This window comes from Triticum dicoccoides, chromosome 7A (genome assembly GCF_002162155.2).
Source record: "Triticum dicoccoides isolate Atlit2015 ecotype Zavitan chromosome 7A, WEW_v2.0, whole genome shotgun sequence".
Taxonomy (NCBI): Eukaryota; Viridiplantae; Streptophyta; class Magnoliopsida; order Poales; family Poaceae; genus Triticum; species Triticum dicoccoides.
Genome location: NC_041392.1, coordinates 700,209,385 through 700,235,445, shown reverse-complemented (window position 1 = coordinate 700,235,445; position 26,061 = coordinate 700,209,385). Strand labels below are relative to the sequence as shown.

General features: G+C 44.4%; 2 protein-coding genes and 1 pseudogene across 2 annotated transcripts; 1 reads left to right on the top strand and 2 right to left on the bottom strand.

Annotated features, from left to right (window-relative positions):
* Window positions 1-4,486: 4,486 nt before the first annotated feature.
* Window positions 4,487-5,995, bottom strand: LOC119332372 (protein transport protein Sec61 subunit gamma). The gene is made up of 3 exons (XM_037605558.1): window positions 5,756-5,995; window positions 5,551-5,666; window positions 4,487-4,648 (listed from the first exon to the last, which is right to left on the bottom strand). The coding sequence occupies exons 1-2, from the start codon at window positions 5,847-5,849 to the stop codon at window positions 5,551-5,553; spliced, it is 210 nt and encodes a 69-aa protein (XP_037461455.1). The 5' UTR covers window positions 5,850-5,995; the 3' UTR covers window positions 4,487-4,648.
* A 6,835-nt stretch (window positions 5,996-12,830) lies between these two features.
* On the top strand, window positions 12,831-14,296 carry LOC119333934 (annotated as a pseudogene).
* Window positions 14,297-15,953: 1,657 nt separating this feature from the next.
* LOC119332759 (beta-caryophyllene synthase-like) lies at window positions 15,954-24,322 on the bottom strand. The gene is made up of 7 exons (XM_037605912.1): window positions 24,157-24,322; window positions 22,278-22,536; window positions 20,104-20,476; window positions 19,727-19,945; window positions 19,263-19,401; window positions 17,965-18,210; window positions 15,954-16,525 (listed from the first exon to the last, which is right to left on the bottom strand). The coding sequence occupies exons 1-7, from the start codon at window positions 24,283-24,285 to the stop codon at window positions 16,235-16,237; spliced, it is 1,656 nt and encodes a 551-aa protein (XP_037461809.1). The 5' UTR covers window positions 24,286-24,322; the 3' UTR covers window positions 15,954-16,234.
* Window positions 24,323-26,061: the final 1,739 nt, after the last annotated feature.

Here is a 26,061-nt window from a genome sequence, read left to right as displayed (position 1 = left end):
TCTCGACAAGCATCTCGACAAGCAACTCCTCAAGCATCTCAACAAGCATCTCGACAAGCAACTCCTCAAGCATCTCAACAAGCATCTCGACAAGCAACTCCTCAAGCATCTCAACAAGCATCTAGACAAGCAACTCCTCAAGCATCTCAACAAGCATCTCGACAAGCAACTCCTCAAGCATCTTAACAAGCAACTCTCTCCATTATCCCAAGATTGTGCAAGGCATTTGCATATACCTCTTGAGGGCATGTAAGTCTTGGAGGTAGCATCCCAATGTTCTCTAGCCTTTCCTTGTTCCCATGGGGTATTTTATACCCATTACCCCCTGCATGATTCAAGATTTCAATCATGCAAGCTTGTAGAGATAGGAAAACTCTGTTCAGCTTGTAAACCTCATAGTTATTAAATTCATCTAGCACACCATTGATAAGATCCTTAAGCGTTCTAGGGCTTAGACAATCTATCAGTGATTGCAACGAGTTGAAGAACCCAAGGTCAAGGCCATTCAGATCAGGGCTATTGGCAGGTTGTTGAATTAGTCTGATATCGAGTCCAGTTCTTTCCACAGCCGCTATAAATTCTGGGTCGTTAGGCAAGATATGAGGTTTAGCGTTGTCTTGCTGTATATAGATAGTTTGCCCAACATCATTCTCAGGCCAAGATGCTTGTATTGCTGGCAGTAGGTTCTCTATCATGAACTCTCTCATTACTTGCCTGTTGACTTTTATAGACTTTGTCTCCAATGTTCCTCTGGGCCTGTTGTCGCTTCTCCTCTGAGCCGGAACTTCTTTCACAAACGGCCAAATTCCAATTTTTCCAGAGAAGGTCACATTTCCTTCATTATCCCACCTCGGCCTAGTAACAGCTGTCAAGAACATAACCTTTCCAATACAACTGCCGTTTTGCAGAGTTCTTGTAGGCTCTTCCTCCCCATACAACAGATAATAGTTTCTTTTTTTCTTGGTCATATAGAACCATTTCTCGTCAATATGAATAATGTTGTGCATGGTCTTGAATTTTGGCCTTTCAGTTTGTGTTGTTGTCTCATCGAGCATTGACAAGCAAAATTTCATTCTATCCTTCTTGTTCTTTTCATTCAGAGCTGGCTTCAAGCAGTTTGTATGCCTCTTTATCAACTTCAGCATGAAATTCCGATGGAGTGTCGTAGGGCTGCACCCGAGTTGCCAAGCAAGTGACCTGATAGTAGACCTCTTGTTAAGTGGGATGGTAGGTATTTGATCTAGATTGATGTCTTTTGGCTTTCTTCCGCAGTTCCCTTTTCTCTCACTTGAAACATCCACCTCCTGACCGTTAGCAATTTGCTTCATTGCTTTCTTCCAAACTCTTTGTACATTCCATACACCCACTCCAAAGAAACTGGCAATCTTTTTCCTGTCATCTCTTTCGAATTTGCCCCCTCTACTCGTGCAAAGTGTGTGCATTGCAACATAAGCAGCATACTTTTGCTTGTCATCGAGGCCATCCCTTTTTTTAACTGATTGCTCAACACCTGCACAAAGAAATACAACAAAGGAAAAATGATCAAATGATCAAAGGAAAAATGGTCAAATGATGATATGATCATATCATCAAATGCTCAAATGATTATATCATCATATCATCAAATGATCAAATGATGATATGATCATATCATCAAATGCTCAAATGAGTATATCATCATATCATCAAACTGTATTCTGTAATTTAACTGATTTTTTTTCTTCCAACATTAACTGAATTTTTTTGAAATGCCACTGTAGTTGTACCTGCATGTTGTACTCCTGCATCTTCATTCATTTGTACTCCTGCATCATCATCCATTTGTACTCCTGCATCATCACCATCCATTTCATCTTCTGCAGGTGGAGTGCAGTTGAGGTCTGGGACAACCATCTTCTGTTGCTTTCAGGTACTACTCTTGTGCTTGGAATATAACCTGTAATAAAGAGTAGGAGTAATTTTAATACTTGTGCTTCGAGTACAAACTGTAATAAAGTGCTTAGAGTACTTTTAACTGTAATAAAGTGTGAATGATATCAAACCATCCACCGAGGATGATATCCATAAGAGTATAAAATACAATGTGTGGGCAAGTACCACCAGTGGAAATAAGAAGCTTGATGTTGCTTATCAAGAAGCTTAGGCAAAGGGCTCTAGTTGCCCTGTATTCTTGTTTTTCTCAGTAAGGACGTTCTCAACACTTGCTATTGCTTTTATGAATGTTCAGTTTGATTTCCTTGGGCTAATTGAATCTCCTTTCTTACAAACTTTCAGGTGAATACAAGTGGACAGTTTGTTGGTGTTGCTGAAATGACTGGTCCTGTTGATTTTGAAAAAACTCTAGAGTACTGGCAACAAGACAAGTGGAATGGTTAATTCTCTGTCAAGTGGCACATTGTCAAGGATGTTCCCAACAACATTCTCAAGCACATCATCCTAGAGAACAACGAGGGCAAACCGGTCACAAACAGCCGTGACACACAGGATGTAAGTGTCAATGAATGTTTATTATTTTTTGGTTCTCTGACATCCCAGATAGGCCGTACCTTATTGTTCTATTTGCTCCTTTTTGTCGACAATTCAGATCAACCTTGAGCAAGGTATTCATATGCTTAAGATATTCAAAGAGCATGTCAGCAAGATCTCTATCAGGTTCAAAGTTCCTAGATAGGTCGTTTCAGCATGCTTGTAGGAGATGCTGGTTCTGTAGCAGATGCCTGGTTTTTTATGCCGTTTTGATGCCAGATAGGCCGACATTACTCTTTTTTCCTCCATTCGGTTGCACCTACCATCTCAATATCATCATCCACTGCTTGCCTGGACCAACGCCCAGCTGCCACCACTTCAGTGCGCCGTGCCGACCTGTGCGTGCATGGCAGCATGGGTCGTCGACATTGTTGAAAATTTCTGAAGGTTTTTCCTGGTGCGTGCAGGTGGTGTCGACGGAGGCGCGGGCGATGCACAATGTGGGGTTGGCAGGGTTGACCTTCTGGAGCCCCAACATCAACATCTTCCGGGACCCGCGGTGGGGCCGGGGCCAGGAGACGCCCGGCGAGGACCCGCTGCTGGCCAGCAAGTACGCCGTCGGATACATCACGGGCTCCAGGACGCCGGCGCCGGCGGCGTCACCGACGGCGCGCTCAAGGTCGCCGCATGCTGCAAGCACTACACTGCCTACGACGTCGACAACTGGAAGGGCATCGAGCGATACGCCTTCAACGCAAAGGTACTGCTACCTACCACTATGATCAGCTCGCTTCACTTCAGTGTAGCTACATAGGTACAGTAGCTTATTTTGGGTTACTTTGCCTGCCTGGCTGCCATGATTGGTTGGATGGTGATGTTTGTATCAGGGAGTTTGTTGACAAGAGCTCCACACTGACTACTATCAGGTTCAAGGAGACTTGTTATCACAGTCACTGCTCGGATCCAGTTAGGCAAACAAAATTTGCTGGGAACTCCAGTGCATAACAAAATTTGCTGGGAGTATTCAGTTTACTGACAAAATTTGCTACAGTTTATGATCTGCTACTCCTATTATCTGAAATGCCACGGTTATGATTTGCTAGTCCTTTTGTTCAAATTACTTACTCCATCAGTACTCTATCACCAAATTATTAGTTCAAACTTAGTGGTTTCTCTGAATTATTCTACCAAATTCAGTTATACTCTTGACTACACTTGAATCAGTACATCTCTTGAATCACTTGAGTTTTGTTTATGCTTGCAGTTTGTTTCCAGCGACAGCAGAGAGATGTACTCCAGCAGAGGATCAAATGATCAGAGAGAGGAGATGAACCTGCCCAGCAGCAGCCGAGCCCAGCAGCAGCCCCTGGACGTGGGAGAGGAGGAGCGCCTGCGCCTGGATGTAGTGGCCGGAGGTGGGTACGGAGGTGGAGGTGGAGGAACAACCTGTGCTCGCCTCCACCTGGGCGCGGGCCAGGAGGAGCCCCTGTGCGTGGGCGGCAGCAGAGTACCAGCTCTACTCCAGCGGCGGTAGCGCCTGGGCAGGGGGCAGAGGAGGTGGAGGGCGGAGGTGGAGGTGGAGGTGGAGATGGAGGTGGAGGGCAGAGGTGAGGGTGGAGGTGGAGGGCGGAGGCGGAGGCGGAGGGCGGAAGCGAAGGTGGAAGACGATCGATCGGGGATTCAAATTTTGAACGAGGGGTATTCAGGTCAATTGTCACGTTTTCACCTGGTCGGAACAGAAGCCCCAGCGACCTATATTTCGGAACGGAGGGAGTATATGCTTACGTTTTTCATATTTCTATATTTTCAGAATCACGTGAGTGTGGCCCAAGTAGTTGGCAGTGGTGCGCGTCTCACCGGTAATCAGCACTTGCAATCAGCGATCTAGCTTTGCACCAATAGGGAATCATGACAAAACAAATACTCCCTCCGTTTCAAAATAGATGACCCAACTTTGTACTAAAGTTAGTACAAAATTGAGTCATCTATTTTGGAACGGAGGGAGTACTTTATAACTCGCTACTTCAAGATCTATACTCATTACGAAGATTAAGCTGATGACAATTTCTCACAAAACAGGTCTTTAACAACAAGTCCAGAACAAACTTTGGGCGCCTACTTGGACACACCGCAGGCTCAACTGCCGGCATCGCACTATCCCCGCATCATGTCGTCCTCCAACCTGCAGCGAAACAGAACGGTCCATTAGTGCACTGCTTATATTCACATGAGAAGAGGAAGGTCACTAATGAGAAAATGGGCGCGAAAACGAGGTAATGCCGTAGGTAAAAAGGAAAAATGGCACGGACAGCACATGATTTTCTAGAAGGCTTCTCTAGAACACAATCATGATTCCCAAATAGAGAAGTGACCATTCAACTGGTAATGGGACAGAACCATCAACAAAGAATCAAGGATGTACACATCAGCCTAGTACAGTCGGCGAATTCTGGGGAGCATCAGGTTGTTACAAACTACAGTTGCATCATCCGAATTCACAGTCTCAGGGTCAGAATTTCGGAGGAAGAGATCGCCACCCTCATTACATCCAAGTTCCTCAAAACAGGAGTACTATTTCTAGTTGTCGAGACCAATATTCAGACCAAAGGTGATTGAATTTCGGGATACTACTATCAAATCAAAACATTATAAAGTATAAGCAACCGATTACTTCTCACAAACAATTCATTCAGAATTTCAACTTGTCCGGTCGCACTTGTGGGAAGATTTACATGGTCAAACAAACTTAAAAGTCAAGAGTCAACCCCCAGTTCCCCACAGCTGATTACCCTGAATTCATCCCAATTCTCCTAACAAAGTAGGAAATTAGCATGATCTACTAAAACCTAACTTTTATACTAAATATTGCTCACAGCAGGAATTTCCTAAGAAGATGTGCTAAAATTCAACATGTTCCAAGTCCCGAAGCCCACAGCACCCAATTCCGCACGGCCGCAGCCGCAAAATCCACGGGGGCAGGCGCGCGCACAGCAGATCCAACAGACCACACCGCGAAACAGGACCCAAGTCTAACTAAACCGTGCAAGCAGGAGGGAGACGGGATCGGAGGAGACGCGGGCATACCTAGCCGGAGCCGACGATGATGTTGTTGATGGGGATGAAGATGAGCTTGACGAAGAACCCCACGAACCCCATGACGACGAACCCGATCGCCGTCCGCGCCGCCACCTTGGTGAACTCTGGAGAGCGAAACAGCGTCAGATCTGGACTGAAACAAACCGGATCCAAAGACAAGGAGGCAGAGGACGCTCAGCGGTTGAGAATTTACCCTTGCGGTCGGGCTTGTGGCAGCGCTTGACGAGGCGGACGCTGTCCTTGGCGAACTCGCGGAGGGGGTCCACCACGGAGTCGACGGCGTCCATGGCTGCTGCCGGCGGGCGAGGCGAGATCTCCGAGCCGGCGACGACGACGAGGTCGCGCGCGTGAGGGGAAGGTGGAAGCCGACGGGCGAATGCTGCTTGGATTTGTGCGGGTGGGTTTCGCGGATGGCTTCTTTTATAAACTTTTCTGCAAAAAAGCGTGAACTGCCTGGATGGAAGTATTGTCAATGTTCGACTGCCGGAGAGGAATGCTCATCCTCAACTTCCACGTCGCTCGGCCAATCCGAGGCTGCCACGTGTGCTCTGATTTGCAGCGGCTATAGCTCAGCGGGGCGAGACTTGCCTGCTCCCCCAACGTGCTCCCATCCGTGCTCCCGCATAGGTGGCATGATTTAATTGGAACAAGATAAGGCCCGACCCCACCCCCTTAAAATCAGAAGGGGAGATGATTAGATTAGAAAGAAAAAAGAGAAAAAGACAGCCGTAGGATGGAGTGGGAGCACGGATGTGAGCATGGCGAGGGAGCAGGCAAGCCGGATCCAGCTCAGCGGACCCTCTCGCCGTGGGCCCTGGCAGGCGGGCCAGCAATGTCAGAACGGTGTCAAACGAATCGTGTTAAAATAAGCCAAGTATTTCTTTTTCAGGGTAAAACAAGCCAAACTTGTGGTCAGTTATCATGAACTACACATAATTTGCATCTGCAAAAAAAAAGGACTACACCTAATTTGTGTTTTTGAATGATAAAGTTGTTACAAGTTTTGCAAATTTTGTCACTGATCAGCAGTACATCAAGTGCAACTGTGTGCAGCATTGACTAAGTGTACAGAATGAGCAAGCATATCAGAGTGAGAGTTTTCTTTTTCTTTTCTTTTTTGACAGCCCAATAAGAGATAGCTTGAGGAAGTGGCCTAGTTTCACTACAGCTGCACCTGAGTTGTTCAAAACAAATAAAGAAAAACAAAAAAGGCCGTTCAAAATAAAAAAAGAAACAAAAATAAAACAAGAATAGAAGGAAAATGAGAAAGAAAAGAAAACAGATGAATATCATGAAAAAAAACAAAAGAGAAACCACAGAAAAATGAAAGAAAAAACCCAAAAATGAAGTCTAGTGATGAAGAAACCAAATAAAATAGGAGAAGAAATAAGAAAACCAAACAAAAAACAAAAGAAAAGGAAGGAATAAAAAACAAACAAAACAAAATAATTAGACATGCGTTGGAGAAAAACGAAAAATGACGAAAAACGACAAAGAAACATAAATGAAACAAAGAAAACTGAAGTACAGCGAGAAAAAAAATAGGAGGAAAAACAAAACCAAGAAAAAGAAACAAGAAATCTGAAGGAAAACTATGCGAAAAAGAAAAGGAAACAAAGAAAACAAAACCCCGAAGGATACCTAGAAAAGAAACAAAAAATAAAGAAACAAAGAAAACCAGGAAAACCAAGGAAAATAATGAAGAAAACCGGTTGAAAAACAAAGAAAAACAAAAAAACCAAAGAAAACAATTGAAGACACAAAAGAAAAACGGAGTAAAGAGAAAAAAACAAAAAAGGAAGAAATGGGAGCGAACACGGGCTCGTCTCAATGGAAACATGATCCACGAAGGAAAAAAATTGGATGAAACTTGGCCGACCCAATAGCTATACATGGGGGAAAACCTTTCAGACGAGGGCAGCATAAATCTCGATGTAAGGGAGATATAGCTCCCGCGGTGTTACAGTATCGGGAAATCCTAACCGCCGGTTGCAGTTCATTCTGCAAGTAACCACGATCTCTTCGCTGTAAGTAAACTGCACTAACCACTACGCCACCTGACGCTTGTGTACATGTACTTCTTTTTTACATTTCTATGTATCGCAACTACCCCCAATGTTTTTTTTGCAGAATCACCGGGGGGAGACGGTCCGCACCTGAATATATTACTCAAAGAACGCCCAAGGGCAAGTTACATCATAGATTACAGTGGGAGGAGAGGTACAAGCGCCAAGACACGGCAGCCTCCCTACTTACGGGGTCCTTAAACCTAAAGGCCCAAAGAGTAAAGTCTGAAATAATGTTCCTAAGGGTATCCAGGGGGTGTAGCTCGTTGTGGAAGACACGAGCATTCCTAGAGTCCAATAGCTTCCATAGGATGGCGAGGGCGGCCGTAGGCCAAATGTTGATGTCAAGGCCAGTTGGGGTAGGAGTTTCCCAAACTTAGTCGATGGAGAGAGGTGTCTGCAGGCCCAACAGGGACCACACCTAGGTCACGCATGGGCAGAGCAAGGCAAGGTGCGTCGCATCCTCCAATGTAAGGACACACCAAGGGCAAGAAGAGAGGTAATGGTCTTACGTAGCAAGTTAGCCATCGTACTCAGGCGGTCACGGCATGGGAGCCAACCATAGATCTTCACCTTGATAGGTGCCTTGGAGCTCCAAATGTACCCGGCGTTGAGGTCAATCTCATGGTCAGAGGAGAGCAGCGAGTAAGCGCACCTAGAGGAGAATGGGTAGCCGTGGTTGAGGAACCTGTCGTCTGGCGCGTCACTGGGGGTAACATCCTGCAACAAAGACAAAACGAACGCAAGCTCGAGGGAAGCAACATTCGTTAGGTGATTCCGAAGAGTAGCGAGTAAACCATATGCATGACTTGAGATACCAGGATGGAGGGGGAGGTGGAGTGAGAGAAAAAAATATGCGGGTAAGAAACTGCGAGCGGAGTAGGAAGCAACCAAGAGTCGAGCCAGAAAAAGGTGGACGAACCATTATTGGTAAGGACAAAGGAGATATTACGAAGGGAGTTTAGTTGACTATTAACGATCTTCCAAAGGTAGGATGGGTTGTGAGGATTTGATGTAAAATCGAGAGAGTAGTGTTGGAAGAACCAATTAGCCAAAGGCAGGTCTGGTTTTTGAAGAAGTTTGAAAGCGAATTTCATAAGGAGGCAGTTGTTTTGGAGGGCAGGAGATTTGATGCCCAGACCACCAGCCGCCTTGGGCGTATAGACATTTTTCCGGGCAATGAGGCACTTAGCACCGGACAGGTTTCCTCAACAGCCCAGAAGAAGGATCTACGGATGGCATCTAGTCTTTTAATGATTTTCTTGGGGATCCTAAAGACAGACATGAAGTGGGTGGTGAGGGCACGAGCGTGGAGGAAATCAGCGTGAGCCTTGCCCCGCTTGAGGGAAGTTTGGCAGCCCACCCGCAGAGGTGAAGGAAATATGCCCTAGAGGCAATAATAAAGTTATTATTTATTTCCTTATATCATGATAAATACTTATTATTCATGCTAGAATTGTATTAACCTGAAACATAATACATGTGTGAATACATAGACAAACAGAGTGTCACTAGTATGCCTCTACTTGACTAGCTCGTTGATCAAAGATGGCTATGTTCCCTAGCCATAGACATGAGTTGTCATTTGATTAACGGGATCACATCATTAGGAGAATGATGTGATTGACTTGACCCATTCCGTTAGCTTAGCACACGATCGTTTAGTATGTTGCTATTGCTTTCTTCATGACTTATACATGTTCCTATGACTATGAGATTATGCAACTCCCGTTTACCGGAGGAACACTTTGTGTGCTACCAAACGTCACAACGTAGCTGGGTGATTATAAAGGTGCTCTACAGGTGTCTCCGAAGGTACTTGTTAGGTTGGCGTATTTCGAGATTAGGATTTGTCACTTCGATTATCGGAGAGGTATCTCTGGGCCCTCTCGGTAATGCACATCACTTAAGCCTTGCAAGCATTGCAACTAATGAGTTAGTTGCGGGATGATGTATTACGGAACGAGTAAAGAGACTTGCCGGTAACGAGATTGAACTAGGCATTAAGATACCAACGATCAAATCTCGGGCAAGTAACATACCGATGACAAAGGGAACACCGTATGTTGTTATGCGGTCAGACCGATAAAGATCTTCGTAGAATATGTGGGAGCCAATATGAGCATCCAGGTTCCGCTATTGGTTATTGACCAGAGATGTGTCTCGGTCATGTCTACATAGTTCTCGAACCCGTAGGGTCCGCACGCTTAACGTTTCGATGACAGTTATATTATGAGTTTATATGTTTTGATGTACCGAAGGTTGTTCGGAGTCCCGGATGTGATCACGGACATGACGAGGAGTCTCGAAATGGTCGAGACATGAAGATTGATATATTGGAAGCCTATGTTTGGATATCGAAAGTGTTACGGGTGAAATCGGGGTTTTACCGGAGTACTGGGAGGTTACCGGAACCCCCCGGGGACTTAATGGGCCTTAGTGGGCCTTGGTGGAAGAGAGAGGAGGCGGCCAGGGCAAGGGCCGTGCCCGTCCCCCCCTAGTCCGAATAGGACAAGGAGAGGGGGGCGGCGCCCCCCTTCCTTCTTCTCCTCCACCTCTTTCCCCTCTCTCTCCTAATCCAACAAGGAAAAGGGGGGGGAGTCCTACTCCCGGTAGGAGTAGGACTCCTCCTGGCGCGCCCCCTCTCTAGGCCGGCCGCACCCCCTTGCTCCTTTATATACGGGGGCAGGGGGCACCCCAGAGACACAACAATTGATCTGTTTGATCTTTTAGCCGTGTGAGGTGCCCCCCTCCACCATAGTCCACCTTGATAATACTATAGCGGTGCTTAGGCGAAGCCCTGCGCCGGTAGAACATCAACATTGTCACCACGCTGTCGTGCTGATGAAACTCTCCCTCAACACTCGGCTGGATCGGGGTTCGAGGGACGTCATCGGGCTGAACGTGTGCTGAACTCGGAGGTGCCGTGCGTTCGGTACTTGCTCGGTTGGATCATGAAAACGTACGACTACATGAACCGCGTTGTGCTAACGCTTCCACTTTCAGTCTACGAGGATACGTGGACAACACTCTCCCCTCTTGTTGTTATGCATCACCATGATCTTGCGTGTGCGTAGGAATTTTTTTGAAATTACTACGTTCCCCAATAAGAGGTATTTTAGGAAGCGCTGAATGATAGGTTCAAAGGCGAAGGAGGGAAGGCGAGTGTGAGAGAGGGGGAGTCTGAGGTAGATTTAGGGGATGGAGGAGAGGCCACACCTGAAGGTGGATGCAATGTTGTGGCTAGCGGTGGGGTCTGTGTGAATTGGAACGAAAGTGTTTTTATGGAAGTTGATAGCTAAACCGGTAGCTAGGGCAAAGTTGTCGAGGATCTCCTTGAGAATAGCTGCGGCTTCAAGGGACGCGTGAGCTATGATTAGAATATCATCAGCGTATTGAAGGACCGTAGGGGGGCGATCAGGAAAGATTGGGTGGCAGAGGTGATTTGGGGAGGAGGCGTGTAGGATTAAGCGTTGGAGCAGGTCAGCAACGATTATTAAAGAGGTAGGGGGATACAGGGTCACCTTGTCGGAGGCCCTTCTTACAGTTGATCCATGGGCCCGACGTCCCATTGAGGAGGACGGCAGTGTTGCCAGAGGTAAGTAGAGTTTTGATCCATTTAATGGTGGTGGACGGGAAACCCCGAGCGTGAAGGATGAGAAGGAGCGAGTCCCAGCAGATGGAGTCAAAGGCTTTGCAAAAGTCAAGTTTGAGCACCACGGTTGGAGCTTTCCTGATGTGACAAGCACTCGGGAGGTCAGCAACATAGATGAAATTCTCGGCAATGCATCTCCCGGAATGAAACATGTTTGGTCGCCATGAACTAGAAGGGGAACAAGAGGTTTGATCCTATTAGTGATAACTTTGGCGAGCGCCTTGGGTGTGCAATTTTGAAGGAAGATTGGCCTAAAATCATCTGGAGTCCTAGCTGCTCCTTTTATGGGAAGCAGGATCATGTGGGCGTTGTTGAAGCGTTCGACATCAACATGGAGGTTGGCGAAGTCTTCAAAGAAGGGGAGGATTGTGTGGTTTATGTTGTGCCAAAATTTTCGGAAGAAACCCGGGTCGAGGCCATCAGGGCCTGGACTGGCATTTACATTCATCTGAAAGAAGGCATCTTGGATTTCCTGAGGGGAGAGTGGGAGTCAAGGTGACGAAGCTATGGGAGGGTTGTTGGATAAAGATCAGAGAGCGAGAAACGCCAGGATGTTTCAGTTCGAGAGCCTAGCAGATTCTGGAAGAAGTTGTGCAGGATGGAGGCTTTCTGCTCGTGGAAAGAGAACTCCGTCCCATTTTCTTCGAGGATGGCGAAGTTGTTTTTGCGGAACCTTTGGGAGGCAGAAACGTGAAAAATTTTGGAGTTTTCGTCACCGTCGACTACGGCTTTAACTTTCCCTCGTTGCTTCCAGAAGAGAAGTTTTTGGCGGACAACACATTGAAGAGAAGTGATAACAACAAGTCTAAGGAAGGCCTCGGGACGAGAGAGAGAAACTTTTTCCTCCAAGCGATCGATCCTGTCAATGACAAGTTTGCAGTCGATCTCTTGTTGGTGTACAGGTCTAAGACTTTTGGACCAAGCTTTGAGACATGCTCTGGTCCGCTTAACAGCAGAGGCCAGGGCGAGGTCTGACGGGATAGACGACAGGGTAATAGGGCAAGCGCGGCGAATGATGCGGTTGCAAGCCGGGTGAACAATCCAGAAGGATTCAAAACAAAAGAGGCGGGGGCGAGGGATATGCGAAGAGACGTTGACGATAAGCGGGACGTGGTCGGAAGAGAATCTTGTTAGGGAGGAGAGGGTGGAGTTAGGGAAGCTATTTTCCCAAGCTAGGTTAAAGAAGGCTTTGTTGATGCGTTCCAGGGTTGGGTTTGAACGGTTGTTGGACCAGGTGAAATTTTTGTCGAGGAGTGGGAGCTTGATGAGTTGTAGGTCGGAAATAGCTGAGTTGAACATGTCAGCTTCTGCTGATAGGAGAACGAAGGTAGCAAGGAAATACATGGGGGAAGGAGCAGAGCATCGAAACACTATCCTATCGATGCTAACAGAGAGGCTAAACACATGGAGACTACAGAAAGAAATTAAGCTGGGTGCGGCTGCGGGTGCAACGAGCGAAAAGCACCCTTCCCAAGGGCGCACTCTCCAAGCGGTTGAAGTGGTGAATTGGTGATGATCATGGAGACGGCAGAGCACCTGCGGCACGTATGGCGTCCGCCTCATCAGCGTCAGCACCGCAGATGAGAGCGATCTGCGCTAGCCTATCTGCTGCTTCGTCCACGTCTGAGTCATGCCCGTCCGAGTCGCAGCGGGAGGAGCCGTGGACAGCCGCAGCGAGATCCACGGAGGCCTTGGAGAGGTTAAACTTGGCGGCCTTAGCTTGAGACGTCCTTGTGGGTGAGGGAGAATGTGATGAGGTCGTGGCCCGGGAAAGAACGACGAGTCCAGGAGGCAGCCTCTTGAAGTGTTTGACAAAAAACTACCACAATTGAAGTTCGCGTCTCACGGAACTATCACTTTAAAAAAGTGACTGATAACTATCAAAAAATTGAAATCTCGTGACTAAAAACTACCATTTTCGAAAAATGGCCAGTTTAGAAGATTTAAATGTGTTTATGACATGCGGGGCCCGTCTGTCAAGGCTGATGTGGCAGGAAAGTCAACTCCGTTTATTTTGACTGTCATGTTAGCCGTTATGACAGGCGAGGCCCACACGTCAGCACCAACCTTCTTCTTCCTCCTCTTCTTCTTTTTGTTGGCATCTCCTCGAACACCTTATCCGCAGCAGAGCAGCACACCGGCGTCAGCTCTTTTCACCGCAGCACAACGGCGAACAAGTAGAACTCTGGCCCAGGCTCGGGTGGTGGCGTGCACCACCACCGACTGGCACCACGCGCATGCGAGTGCATGAAGGCCACCGGCGGTGACGAGCTCGTGCGCCACTGCCATTGATGTTGGCATGGCCGTCCTCGCCTTTTAAGACGACTCCCCGTTGCCTTCCCCTTCCCCGCACCACCCTCTCAGCCACCGCCGCTGCCGCAGGGGCCAGGCACGCCCTCCTCTCGCGCGCCCCCTCCTCCTCCCTCTCCTTCGCCTCCCGCCGCCTAGCGCCCGCGGGCCCCCTCCGCGACCGCGTCCCCGGCCGCTGCAACGACCATCACGGTCGGCAACCGGCTCCCCGACGCGGCGCTCTCCTACTTCGACTCCCCCGACGGCGAGCTGAAGACGGTGACGGTCCGCGACCTCATCGCGGGGAAGAATGTGGTCATGTTCGCGGTCCAGGGCGCGTTCACGCCCACCTGCACCCAGAGGCACCTCCCGGGGTTCCTAGCCAAGGCCGGGGAGCTGCGTGCCAAGGGGGTGGACGTCGTGGCCTGCGTCTCCGTCAACGACGCCTTCTTGATGCGACAAGGTGCTGCTGCTCTCGGACGGCAACGGGGAGCTGACGCGCGCCATGGGCGTGGAGCTGGACCTGTCGGACAAGCCGGTGGGGCTCGGCGTCCGGTCGCGCCGCTCTCGGCCGTGAGGCTAGCAACGGGGACTGTTGGCATGCTCCAGCGAGCCTAGCTTCATAGGATTCCCACTACAGGGAGCAGGAGGAGGAGGAAGAAGGTCGCCGGCGCCATGGGATGCTGCTGTTCACCGGCGCCACGGGCTGCCGCTGCTCACCGGCCTTGACGCATCGGCACGGTGGTGCTGCCCGATGCACATAAGGTGCTTGTTGAAATAGCAAACAGAGAAAGAGAGAGAGGAAGAAGGTGATGCTGACGTGTGGGGTCCACCTATCTTAACGGTCAACTTAACGGTCCCGCCACGTCAGCCCTGAAAAACAGGCCCCACATATCATAAACGCGTTTAAATCGTTTGAACTGGCTATTTTCCAAAAATGGTAGTTTTTAGTTACGAGATTCCAATTTTTTGATAGTTATCAGTCATTTTTTTTAAAGTGGTAATTATGTGGGACATGAACCCCAATTGTGGTAGTTTTTTGTCAAACACTCCAGCTTCTTGCCTCGAGTAACCATCACCAGAGCGCGAACGCTCACGAAGTCGCCAGCACACACACAGTACTGTTCGAGAGTAGAGACGGAGCCGAGGCGTGCTAAGAAGTATTTGACGCCATCTTCATGCCACAGCTCATGGGGGAAATCATTTGCTTCGATCTCCACGAGGTCTTGGAAGTTGGCCATGGAACGATTGTCGGTGTGCTCCACGCGCTCAAACGAGAGCGTGTTCCCCTCGAACTCGATGTCGCCGTGGCCGGTGACGTTCCAGCGGACGTTGCGGCTCGGGAAGGTGAGCAGAGCAGCGCCGTGGGCGGACGAGGTTACTGCGACCGAGGGGTTTCCGCGATGGGCGTCGATGGCGCGCTTGATGAAGCCGAAAGGATTGTGCATAGGAGAGGAGAGGTGGACAAAGTAGAGGTGGTCGACTGGCAGGATTAGGCATGGTGGAGGGGCGATGAGAGGTAGCTCTTCGGCCAATGGAGGTGGCATGTAGATTTTAGCTCTTTTCTTTTTTGATTCATGTTTCTTTTTTTTAATTTTTTTTATTTTTTTACAACCGATGATTTATTTATCAGAATTGATGAACTTTTTTCAATTTCGATGAACAAGTTTTTAAAATTCAATGAACTTTTTTTCAAAATATATTTTTGGTGAACTTTTTTAAAAAAGATGATTTTTTTCGAGATTGATGGACTTTTTTATATTTTACTCCCTCCGTTCCTAAATATTTGTCTTTCTAGACATTTTAAATGACTACTACATATGGATGTATGTAGACATATTTTAGAGTGTAGATTCACTCATTTTGCTCCGTATGTAGTCACTGGTTGAAATGCCTAGAAAGACAAGTATTTAGGAACGGAGGGAGTATATTTTTTAAAGAAAATTGATGAACTTTTTTATTTTTAAAATTTATGAACTTTTTTTATATGCAAAGAACTTCTTTTAAAAAAATCTGAACATTTTTTCAAGATCCTTGATAATTATTGAATTCACAGACATTTTCGTTTTTTCGCGAATTTGTTTTGGTTTTTTTCCGGAAACTCATGGAATTTTTCTCAAATTTGAAAAAAAATTAAATCTATGAGTGGACGTGCTTAGGTTTAGGATAGGCGCTTTGGCGCAACTGCGACAAGGGGCAGTGAGATTGCCAATTTTATGTGATCGCAGCATGAAAAAGGAAGTCTAAATTTTCCACGGAAGCTGGGCCCCTCTTCCCTGTCAGCTGAGAGTTTGCATAGCACCAGACATAATATTGTTTTCATAAAGTGAAAACCAGATTCAGGCTCATGAATACCATCAAAGTCTCTTCTGTGGCGATCGGACTGTTTGTGTTCACCGAGGGCTTATAAGGCCAATTACAACTTGGAGTGAAAAAAGAACAATAACATAATTTGGAAACAGCAGGAAAACCTTCTTCGGGACAAACCTTTCCATATCCAAATTCTTACTCTAGCTAATAGTACTATTAACTAGAGATACAACACGTATCTCATATGGGCTGGTTGTCTGGGTGAAACCTGAACTCTTGGTGTGGCCCGACTGGTCCATCTCCGTCACTGGTATGTGGCTCCCCATATGAAAAGTGCACCATGGACGGTGTTCTAGAAAGGAATTGGCTTCTCAAGCAGCATAGATATTTCTTCTTTCAGAATTGATGTGTTCTTGTATCCATCTTCCTTCTTGTACATGGTCTCCATCACCCGGGCATGGTTAATTACTATCATTAGTAGCGATGATGGTATCAATGTCAATGTGAGATACTCCTTGTTCATATCTATCCACGCATCATCCACAATCTTACAAAGAGCTTCAGTTGCGACCTCTTTCGTTGCCCCATACTCTTTCATGTAGCAGGCAACTGTAGTGGCGACATTATGCTCTTCTACTTCACTCTACACAAGGTTTGTTATTAGAACAAGAGTCTTATATACATAAGATTTAACATCTAAAGGTTAGAATTATTTAGTCAGCTCCTAGGAAGGACTAACGACTTTCGTTGGTGGCTTACCTTTTCTATGTTTTTTTTAACACACCTTTTCTATGTTCCAAGTACTATTTTATTGATGTTACGATTTTGTGCACATTCTTTCTATTTTTATTGATCTTACTATTTTTCTTCTTATACTTTTTTTTTGCATTTCTCTTAATATTTTTTGTTGCACTTACTATTTATTTGTAAGGGAAGTAGAATAGTTATAGCCTTAAGTGGTGAGAGCACATATTTCTGTTAGTATAGAAAAACATTCATATATAATACTCCCTCCGTTCCACAATATAATGCATATAGGAGTTTTGAAAAGTCAAACTTTACAAACTTTGACTAAGTTTGTAGAGAAAAACATATACATCTAGAAAACCAAATACATATCCTTAGATACATCAAGAGACATACTTTCATATTGTATATATTTGATATTCTAGATATACATATTTTTCTCTATAAACTTGGTCAAAGTTTGTAATGTTTGACTTTTTTAGAAAACCTATATGCACTACATTTTGGAACGCATGGAGTAATAACTATTATTCATTCAGGGTGTTAAATAACTTTTTTGAGGAGTAGGGTGTTGAATATATAAGAATGGTATTCAGCACCTAGGGTGCAGAATAAGTTATTTTGCACCTAGTTTTTTTTATGTTGTTACACTCAGAATTTAAGTTTGACAAACAAATAATTACTTTTATGTTGACTCAAAACGCAAAATTTGACAAAAGAAAATGCAAGATAACAGAGTACAACGACAAAAATTACACCTATATGAGTATTTTATGCCATGCTTTTATGGTTGTAATTTTACATCACATAGACAAAAAAATACGTCTAGTATAAGTTGTACCTGACATGAAAATTTCTTGTAGAGAGGTGAAAACAGAGGCTCCATGAGGTCTAAGCACTTACTTCAAGGACTAAATGTGTTTGACCAACATGAGATTTGGAGGCTAGGTACGAAATGTATAGTATTTATTGCTGTGATACATTTTTTTAGTTGTAGGGAAGTTAGTCTACAACTCTCAGTCCCATATCATGTGGTCTATGTTTGTAAGTAAGTCAATAACAATGTACCCATTTTTATTAAGCTTGCCTTAATCTAGTTGTATGAAGATTAACAACTTCTGAATTTGACATGTACATTTTATATTTCTATATACATGGAAAGCTAACACGTAGATTTTCATGAACAGTCAAGCATGACAAACATATAATTTGATTTAGGTATCTAGATCCTCATGTATGTTGCATACATTGGTGTATTAGGTCGAGTGACTATTGGGTAAAAGGAGAATGATTGTGCTTGCATCATGTATTACAAAATACAATGCAGAAAATTACCGGGCAAACAATATCATCCATGAGGCGACATATACAACATGTGTCCTTGATAATTTGAGGATACTTCGACATCCACAGTAGAATCTCCTCTGGAAGATTCTCTTCAATTGTAACAAAAGCAAGGCCAATCATAGCCTTGTAACAGGTTGAAACGCCCGTGACCTTCAAATGCTCCTCTAAGGTAGGAATGTACTGGCTATCTTTCCAAGCAGCTTCAGTGAGATAAGATTTGCATGCTTCATTTGTCTACAATAAAGCATTTAAAATTGTAACACGACTTTACATGGATAAGAAGAAAAATATACTTGGGCCCAAAATTGTGGTTCTCTGACTAAGTGGTAGAGCACTTGATTTATTTTGTACAAAAAATGAATGAGCCATTTTCTGGAAGGAATTTTGTAGATATATTGTCAATTTCTTACATATATAAGATACTACTTCTGTACACTAATGTAAGTAGTTCAAAGTTAACTACAAACAGAAGGAGTAGGTCATAAAATCACCCCCACCACCATTATGTGTCGCCGATTACAAACAGATTGACTTTCTATTCCTACTTTTATACATATTCTAAAACAATTTTCCATTAAATATATTGTTCCAAATAGGTATTCCTATTAGGAATTTTTCAGCGAGTTTTACTAACTACCCTGAGATCAGAAAATGAAATCCTAAATTTTGCAATTGAATTCAAGTAATTGATCCACTTATATGTAATTAGGTTCGTGTTTTTCCCTTTTTTTTCCTAAGACATACTACTGGAGAAGATAATTTGATGTTTATGGTCTTTATATAAATAAATAAAACTATTAATTATATTTAATTCAATTGGCTACGTGTTACACTAGATTATAGCTAGTATCCATTAGAAGGAACATTGTAACTGTCAACATGGGTTAAGGAACTTTAATTCTGAGAATAGACAGGGTCAAATGATCTAACTTCTATACCGTAAAAGCATTCAAGGTGGTGACATGATGTTTTCTCTGATAAGTTCATAAGGATAGAAAAATAGAAAAGCATGCAATAACTTCGTATTATTATTTTGGGACAAAGAAGTATGCCTGACAATTAATATTGATAGAAAGGAGTGTTTCATATGAGTATATAAATTATACCAAATGAAAGCATTTCATCTAAGTTATATGAAAAAGTTTCACTCTGGTTTAATTTCTCAATTTTATTATAGGTACCAGCCACAATATGGTTTTTCCTATACAGTCGACATTGAAAATTCAGATTAACACTGAAAAGATGCATTGATTGCAATACAAATTATGGATTTAACTAGAAATTACCAAATCTCTTAATAATTTAATATCCCTGCTTGCTGTCTCTATTGGAAGTGCATTCTCAATTTCAATCATGGTACCGAAGATAAAACGGGCAAAGTCCTGGTAGCATTCTTTCAGTTGCCCAAGGTCCTCCATGTTCCACCTACAATAATGATGTTTATTTTGTAAGTATCAAAATTATGCATTTCACATTTGGACTAATTAAAAATATTAGCAATTAATTCAATTAAAATAATTTAAAAGTATCATGGAAGGCAATAATTGTTTTTCCTTCATTTCTGTCAAGCTTACTTTTTCTCACATAGAAATTAGTTTATATTTGGATATGCCATTATAACATTAAGGACAAAACTATTTTTTTGAAAAAAAAATCAAGAGTGCCATTGCTACATAACTAATATTCATGTTAAATGTTATTCATTGAAGATGGAATGTTTTGCTGCACACTTTCTAAAATATTAACAAACCTTTGCACCACATCGACGAAAGGTTGTAGCTCTTCCCACACACCATAGTTGTCAAAAGTGTCATCACATGGTGTCATAGTTGATGTATATTTTGTAAACAATATTCTAGTTTTTGCATATTGTGGTTCATAGCATATTCCAAGCGCCCACATGTATGTTTCCACTGGCCTGTGCCTTGCGTAGAATAATTTTTTGGGGGAATCCAGTCCATAATACCACCTTCATGAGGAATAAAGTTTGTTAGCTAATTTGCATTTATTTGTGCAGAATCATTAGGCTAATTACATATGCCTAGCGATTCCCTAAAGCCTAAACTACGCAGACGAAATTGAAATAAAATTTATTGTTATTAACTTCCCATAGGATAATTTGCTTACTCGCATATTTCCTTGACTTCTTGTCGATGAATGCGTTGGAGCAAATAGAAATCCAGTTTCGCAAGTTCAAGTAGCATTCCACTACACTCCTTATTTTCTTGGTAAAGAGGGATATATAGCCTAGCCTCCAGCCTTTTCATCCTACGAAAAGATGGTGTCTTAAGAGCATGTCTGACTTCATCCCCAAGTGGTTTTTCTAGATGGTCAACAATTGATCTCAAAAGACTTGTTGTCTGCTCTTGGGCCTCATGGAGAAAACTTTCGTTTGGAGTGCGGAGAAAAGTTGCCTCATAGAGTGCAAGCAGAGCTTGTGGATCACTTTGAATAGAGGCTTTCAAACATCTTTGGCTGTTCACGAAGCTTTTGAATACATCTGATAACAATGAAAATGGTCACAATGAAATACTTGTGGAAAACATGAATATATTAGCTCGACGGTTTGGTTAGACAAACAAATGCTAGGCTTACTATAGTGGAAACAACTCATTATTGACAAATAACAATTCCATGTCATTTTTTCCTTTCTTTGTTTCTTGCAGACTGCTATATTGCTCGTTTCTTGGTGTGTTCTAGGGAACTTGTGCACATGTAGCAGGAAGGAATGTTCAGACAAGAGATGAAAAAACACCTACTTTTTTATTTAGAATACAGAAATGCCTACAGTAAACACTACTGGAAAAATATATGAAGCCGAGTATGAAAAATACCCGGCGAAGACCAATTTAACCTCGGCAAACAATAAGCCAAGTTTCACACTCGGTTTATATTAGTCGGTGACATTCCGGTTGGCTTATGCCTTGTAAGACAAGTGTCACTTCATGAGTACTCAGCTTATATGTAAGCCGATTATAGAACAATGTGGCTCCCGGTGAAAAAAGGGAGTTCACGGCCTGCGGCACCTAACGGAGGTTTCTACGTGACACATTTGTAAGTCGAGAGTTACACTAAGCCATGTGCCCGCACGCCAACATGGGTACACATAAGCCGTGTGTCAACCGTGGTTGACGGCTTAAACATAAGCTGAGTTTCAGCCGGCAGCCGTGCACCCTAGCTGACACAAGGTTAATGTGTAAACCGTACCATGGAATAAGCCAAGTGTCCCACGTGGTTCATGGCTTATGTGTAATAAGCCGAGTGCCCATCGGTAGCCGTAATGTGGCAGAAGCTTTTGCCAAAATGTGGCTGTAAGTGAGTGTCTTTTTCCTCTTTTTGTGGGGAGTGTCTTTTTCCTTATACACCGAGAACTTTGCAGTGAGCCTCTTGGCTTATGTGGATGTACGCCGAGTACTCGTTTTCCCCATGAGTTCTACGGAACTGACTCGGCTTATGAGGATGTAAGTTGAATACTTATGTCTTGACACTCGGCTTGCATGGTAATAACGGCAGCGTGTGATTTTCCTGTAGTAAAATGACTAGTGCACAAGTTCGTGACAACTTTGTGTATGCGCAATAACTGATTCAAAATACTATGCAATGCAGAGCAATTTTAACATGCTCCCTCTTACCCCCTCTTTTCACATGGGTGGTAAAAAGGTAAGAGTTAATCAAACCCACTACTCAATGCAGTCAACGGATCAAATCTAATTTATACTCTTACCTCTTATATGAAAAGAGAAGGTAAGAGGAAGCATATGTTAAAAAACCTCATGCAGTATTTCGAACGAGGCAGATTTTCGGACCTACAACGTCCTGCGGGCACGCCCGACGAATCGGGCAGGTATCAACCCGCGTCCGGGCTGTGGAACACATGCGCACCTGACAGGTGTCGTTTCCATAGGCCAATGCAGAGGTGGGACCCACAACAGCAGCATATTTGTTTTGCAGTATAACCATATACGAACAAGAAAGAGTATTGCTACACCTACGGGGAGTTTTTACAGAGAGTAATTACGGGTTGAGGTTGAGGCATACGGTTAGTTAGGGGATGCAGTCGGGAACGAGTAAAGCTGATTCCTACGTACATATCTGCAGATATCTACAATAATCGGGAAGAACAATTTGGTGCTTTGTTCAAAGGTTACAAAACGTACCTACGTACGTACCATATACAGCCACCATTTTTTTCAAAGGTTACAAAACATACCTACGTACCATATAGAATCCCAGCCAATTTGACTGCATAGATTATAATATCTCCAAAGTAAAATAAATGAGAGAGAAATGCAAAACATTACCGCAAGACATGTAGCAACGTCCTTGCCTTAACAACCTGAACTGAAGTGAGATTTCATGGAAACAGTCTGTGTCGAATTCTCGAAACAAAAGTTTTTGCAGTTTCATGTTGATCTCCTCTTCAAGATGGTAAGAAACCCCAAGACGCTGAAGTGCATCAATCATCTTCATTTCAGCAAACGGACTGCATGTAGCGAGTAACATCTCCCTTGCTTCGATGACAAGTTTGTCACGTCTTTCTATCATCCATTCCACGGACATCTGGAATAGAAGAAGCATTATTTTACGTGACACTAGCTAGCTTTGCTAGTTTTAGAAGATAGTATATCATATAATGATCTTTCTGAAATAATACTAATTCCGCATATCTAAATTAGTTGTCGCTCAAACGGATGTATCTAATATTGAAATACGTTTAGATACATCCATTTCAATGATAACTAATATCTTGAAACCACTTTATGTATATAAATCAACAACCAACCAAGTATACGATTGAACGATACAAGGTGAGCAGGTATCCCTCATACAACGTCAATCCCAATATACCGGATCACGCAAGACACACGTGACTACGCTACCGAGAAAGAGCTTATGAAGAACTGATAACAATGCCGGACTACGCCCTATAATCCATAAGCTCCATGACAACGCCCCCAGGAGGAAGAACGGCGCCAAGCGTCGCCATTGTCGAGCCCACAACGTAGACACAGGTTCTCACACGAAATTCATGCACGGAGAGGAGCACCACGATGACGTCTTTAAGAAGATAACGACGCCTGCGAGCGTCGCCATCGTCAGTGCGAAAGCGTGGAGCTTTCGCCAGGCAACTCTCACCATGAGGTCTCCAGGACGAGCGTGATGAAGTCAGAACTCCAGATCCGGATCGGGGCGGCGCCACTGCCAGGTGACAGAAAGTGCGCCCGAGTGACAACTAATATGAATCGAAGGAAGTAATAAAATGTGGATATTTTTGTATATTGTAAAATTTATTGTATAGAAATGCTATTTGGCTCCTATGAGTAGGATACTACTACTTGTCCAAAAAAGGTAAGAACGATTGAAAAACAAAATAACAAGTAACTACAGAATTTTGTAGGAATGCCAAATTGTGATGATAATAGTAGTGAAAGATAAATCGTAGGATCGTGATCCCCTTATGTTAAGAGTAGCGAATGGTTGCTCCAGCCATGGGGAGCTATTTATTTCTGGGGTTTATCACGCGTGAACGTTCGTAACCAAGCTGTACGGCGCGACTTAGCTGCGAACTGTTTGATGGTTACGCAGACATGTGTCAGGATCAGGCGATCAGCCCACGACGATTTATCTATGCCGACTGACACATCGTGATTCCCTCTGTCTTCAACATGTATGGGAAATTCGGATCTAGGCCAAGAAACCATGTGAGCCAACAATATAAAAATTAGAAGCAGACATAATCGACCGTATCTTTTGGACCTGGAGTATGAACGGTAAGGGTAAGAGAAAATCAGGAGAAAAAAAAACTGAAGTCGTAATGAGTCAACAGACACGGAGCTCGCCAGCAAAGTTGAGGATTAGGCCCTGTCGTGCTCACGTTGATTCGGCCGCGGCGCCGCGGTGATGGCCAGAGTGCCTTCCGCCCGCCAGACATGTATCTCCCGCCGGTTGAATGAATTTATTCCTCTAGCTTAAACTGTCCATCTTTTTTTTTGCCGGGAGATTAAAATGTCCATCTCACCGTATAGAGTAATGGCCATTTTCTCCTCTAGTTTTCGCTTGGTTTAATATGTAAAATAATATTTGTACCCACCTAAAAGCGTCCTGCGATAATTTTAATGAATCAAGTAAATACTGTACGCATGAGTATGAATGTACGACTGACAGAACATGTGTGTGTACCTCATGAGTATGTGGCAGCGTGGGGTTCTTGATGAAATAGTCACCCCACACGCTGGGCGGATAGTCCACGGCGTAACCTTTACCGACCTCTCTGCTGCTCGTCCGCACATCTCCCTTTGTCGCAGACATTGATTTTCTTCCCTAATGCTTCTTTCCCCTCTCTTGATTGTAAGGCTAAGCTGGAGAGCTGAGTGGTGCTTGTTGCGTTCCCCAAGTTCTCAATTTATAGGCAGGAATAGCAGCGCAGGGCAGCGTAGTAGACTGCCTGTTGCTAACTTAAAAATAGTAGTACTCCTTTCAATTCATATTAATTGTCTCAGCTTTGTGCTGTTGTACTAAAACTGCGACAATTAATACGAATCGAAGGGAGTAATTTTTTTATCACATGGTGAATCGTCCATGTGACATTGCAAGTGTGCTAATATTTTTTTGGTTATTTAGAAGTGGGCTAACTGAAGCAGACTCCCCAGCAGGACAACCACACTACTGTAATCTGGCTTCACTAGTGTAGATCCGTTGGTCATACTTCCTCCGTGCTATAATATAAGAGCATTTTTGAAGCTATGTTAGCTTAAAAAATGAGCCGTGTGCGATCCATGATCCATCGCACATGATTGGCTTAGCTGAACCGTGTGTGATATGGTGCACACTGTTGCCTTGGAGGAAACTATTTGAGGAAGCAAATTGTGTGTGATGAGTAGCATAATGTTCATGGAATATAGTAGAGTGCAATGATGGGGCATGCCCACATATTCCAGCTCGGTGCATCCTGCATGCCAAAGGCACGCGATATGCTCCCATAATCGTGTGCTATAATTGGTACCATCACCGATGATTCATCAGAATTAGTTGTGTGCGAAGTTGTTCACCTGATTAATTCAATGTACTTCAACTAGATGTTTGCGCCTCAGCCTTGCCATTCTTCTGGATGTTAACCTGGAAGAAGTACCTCCACAACTCAAAGTGAGGCTCCATCGCCAGAAAGCACTCACAAAGCACGATGAAGTTCGCCATATGGAGAACCCCGTTAGGGGTGAGGTGGTGGAGTTGGAGCCTATAGAAGTGAAGGAGGCCGCAGACGAACTTGTGGAGAGGTAGAGGTAGTCCCCTGTGTATGAACGCGTGTGGCCCACCCGGTCCTGGCCCATGGGAGCGGGCATCGCCTCTCCTTTCTCTGACGGAGACCATGGGAGTGTATCCTTCTAGGGCAAGAATCCATCCGCCACGAGCTCCTTCAAGTGCTTGGGCTTGGTGGAGGAGGGAAACCCTTTCCCCTTAATGGCATTCAGCACCTTTTGCTTCTTGGCCTTGGTTGTGGCGCTGCTCCAACTTTGACCCACACCGCCCTTGCCACTATCACCATGGCTCCATCACCACACAACATCTTAAGATCTGGCCGGGTTGTCAAATAAAGATAGGGACTTAAAAAATAGGGAAAGGTTGCAAGATCCTTCGGCAACGGCAGAATCACGAGAGAAGAAGAAGAAGAAGGCGCGCGCGCGCGAGAGAGAGAGAGAGAGAGAGAGAGAGAGAGAGAGAGAGAGAGAGAGAGAGAGAGAGAGAGAGAGAGAAGCAAAATAGGGAGACCCCCCCAAGGAAATGATCTTTGCCCATTTATAGCAGCGCGACGCACCCCAAGATTTTCCATTGTGCATGTTGTAGCCTTGCAGGTGTGAAAATCAGGGCGCCATCATAGCGAAGGGGACCAGATTGACAATGGTTGGATGTTCTCAGGCTGGTCACAATGGGCAAGAACATAAGCTAGTAACTTACACACTTTCCTAGACTATGTTACTACCTCCATAGTGGGTAGGAATATCTATATAGTGTCATGCAACAATGTATTTATTAGGTTATAGACTCATTGTTTCTTAGAGTGTGTGATGTTCCAGTAACTTAGCTAGT

Bases quoted from the DNA above. Each gene is read 5' to 3' on its own strand.
- LOC119332372 (XM_037605558.1), bottom strand. From the start codon at position 5,849: ATGGACGCCGTCGACTCCGTGGTGGACCCCCTCCGCGAGTTCGCCAAG. The intron at 5,667-5,755 runs GTAAATTCTCAA...TTCGCTCTCCAG, and splicing joins CCACAAGCCCGACCGCAAGG to AGTTCACCAAGGTGGCGGCG.
- LOC119332759 (XM_037605912.1), bottom strand. From the start codon at position 24,285: ATGTCTGCGACAAAGGGAGATGTGCGGACGAGCAGCAGAGAGGTCGGT. The intron at 19,946-20,103 runs GTAAGCAAATTA...TTCCTCATGAAG, and splicing joins GAAGTCAAGGAAATATGCGA to GTGGTATTATGGACTGGATT. The intron at 16,526-17,964 runs GTAATTTTCTGC...AACCTTGTGTAG, and splicing joins TGGATGATATTGTTTGCCCG to AGTGAAGTAGAAGAGCATAA.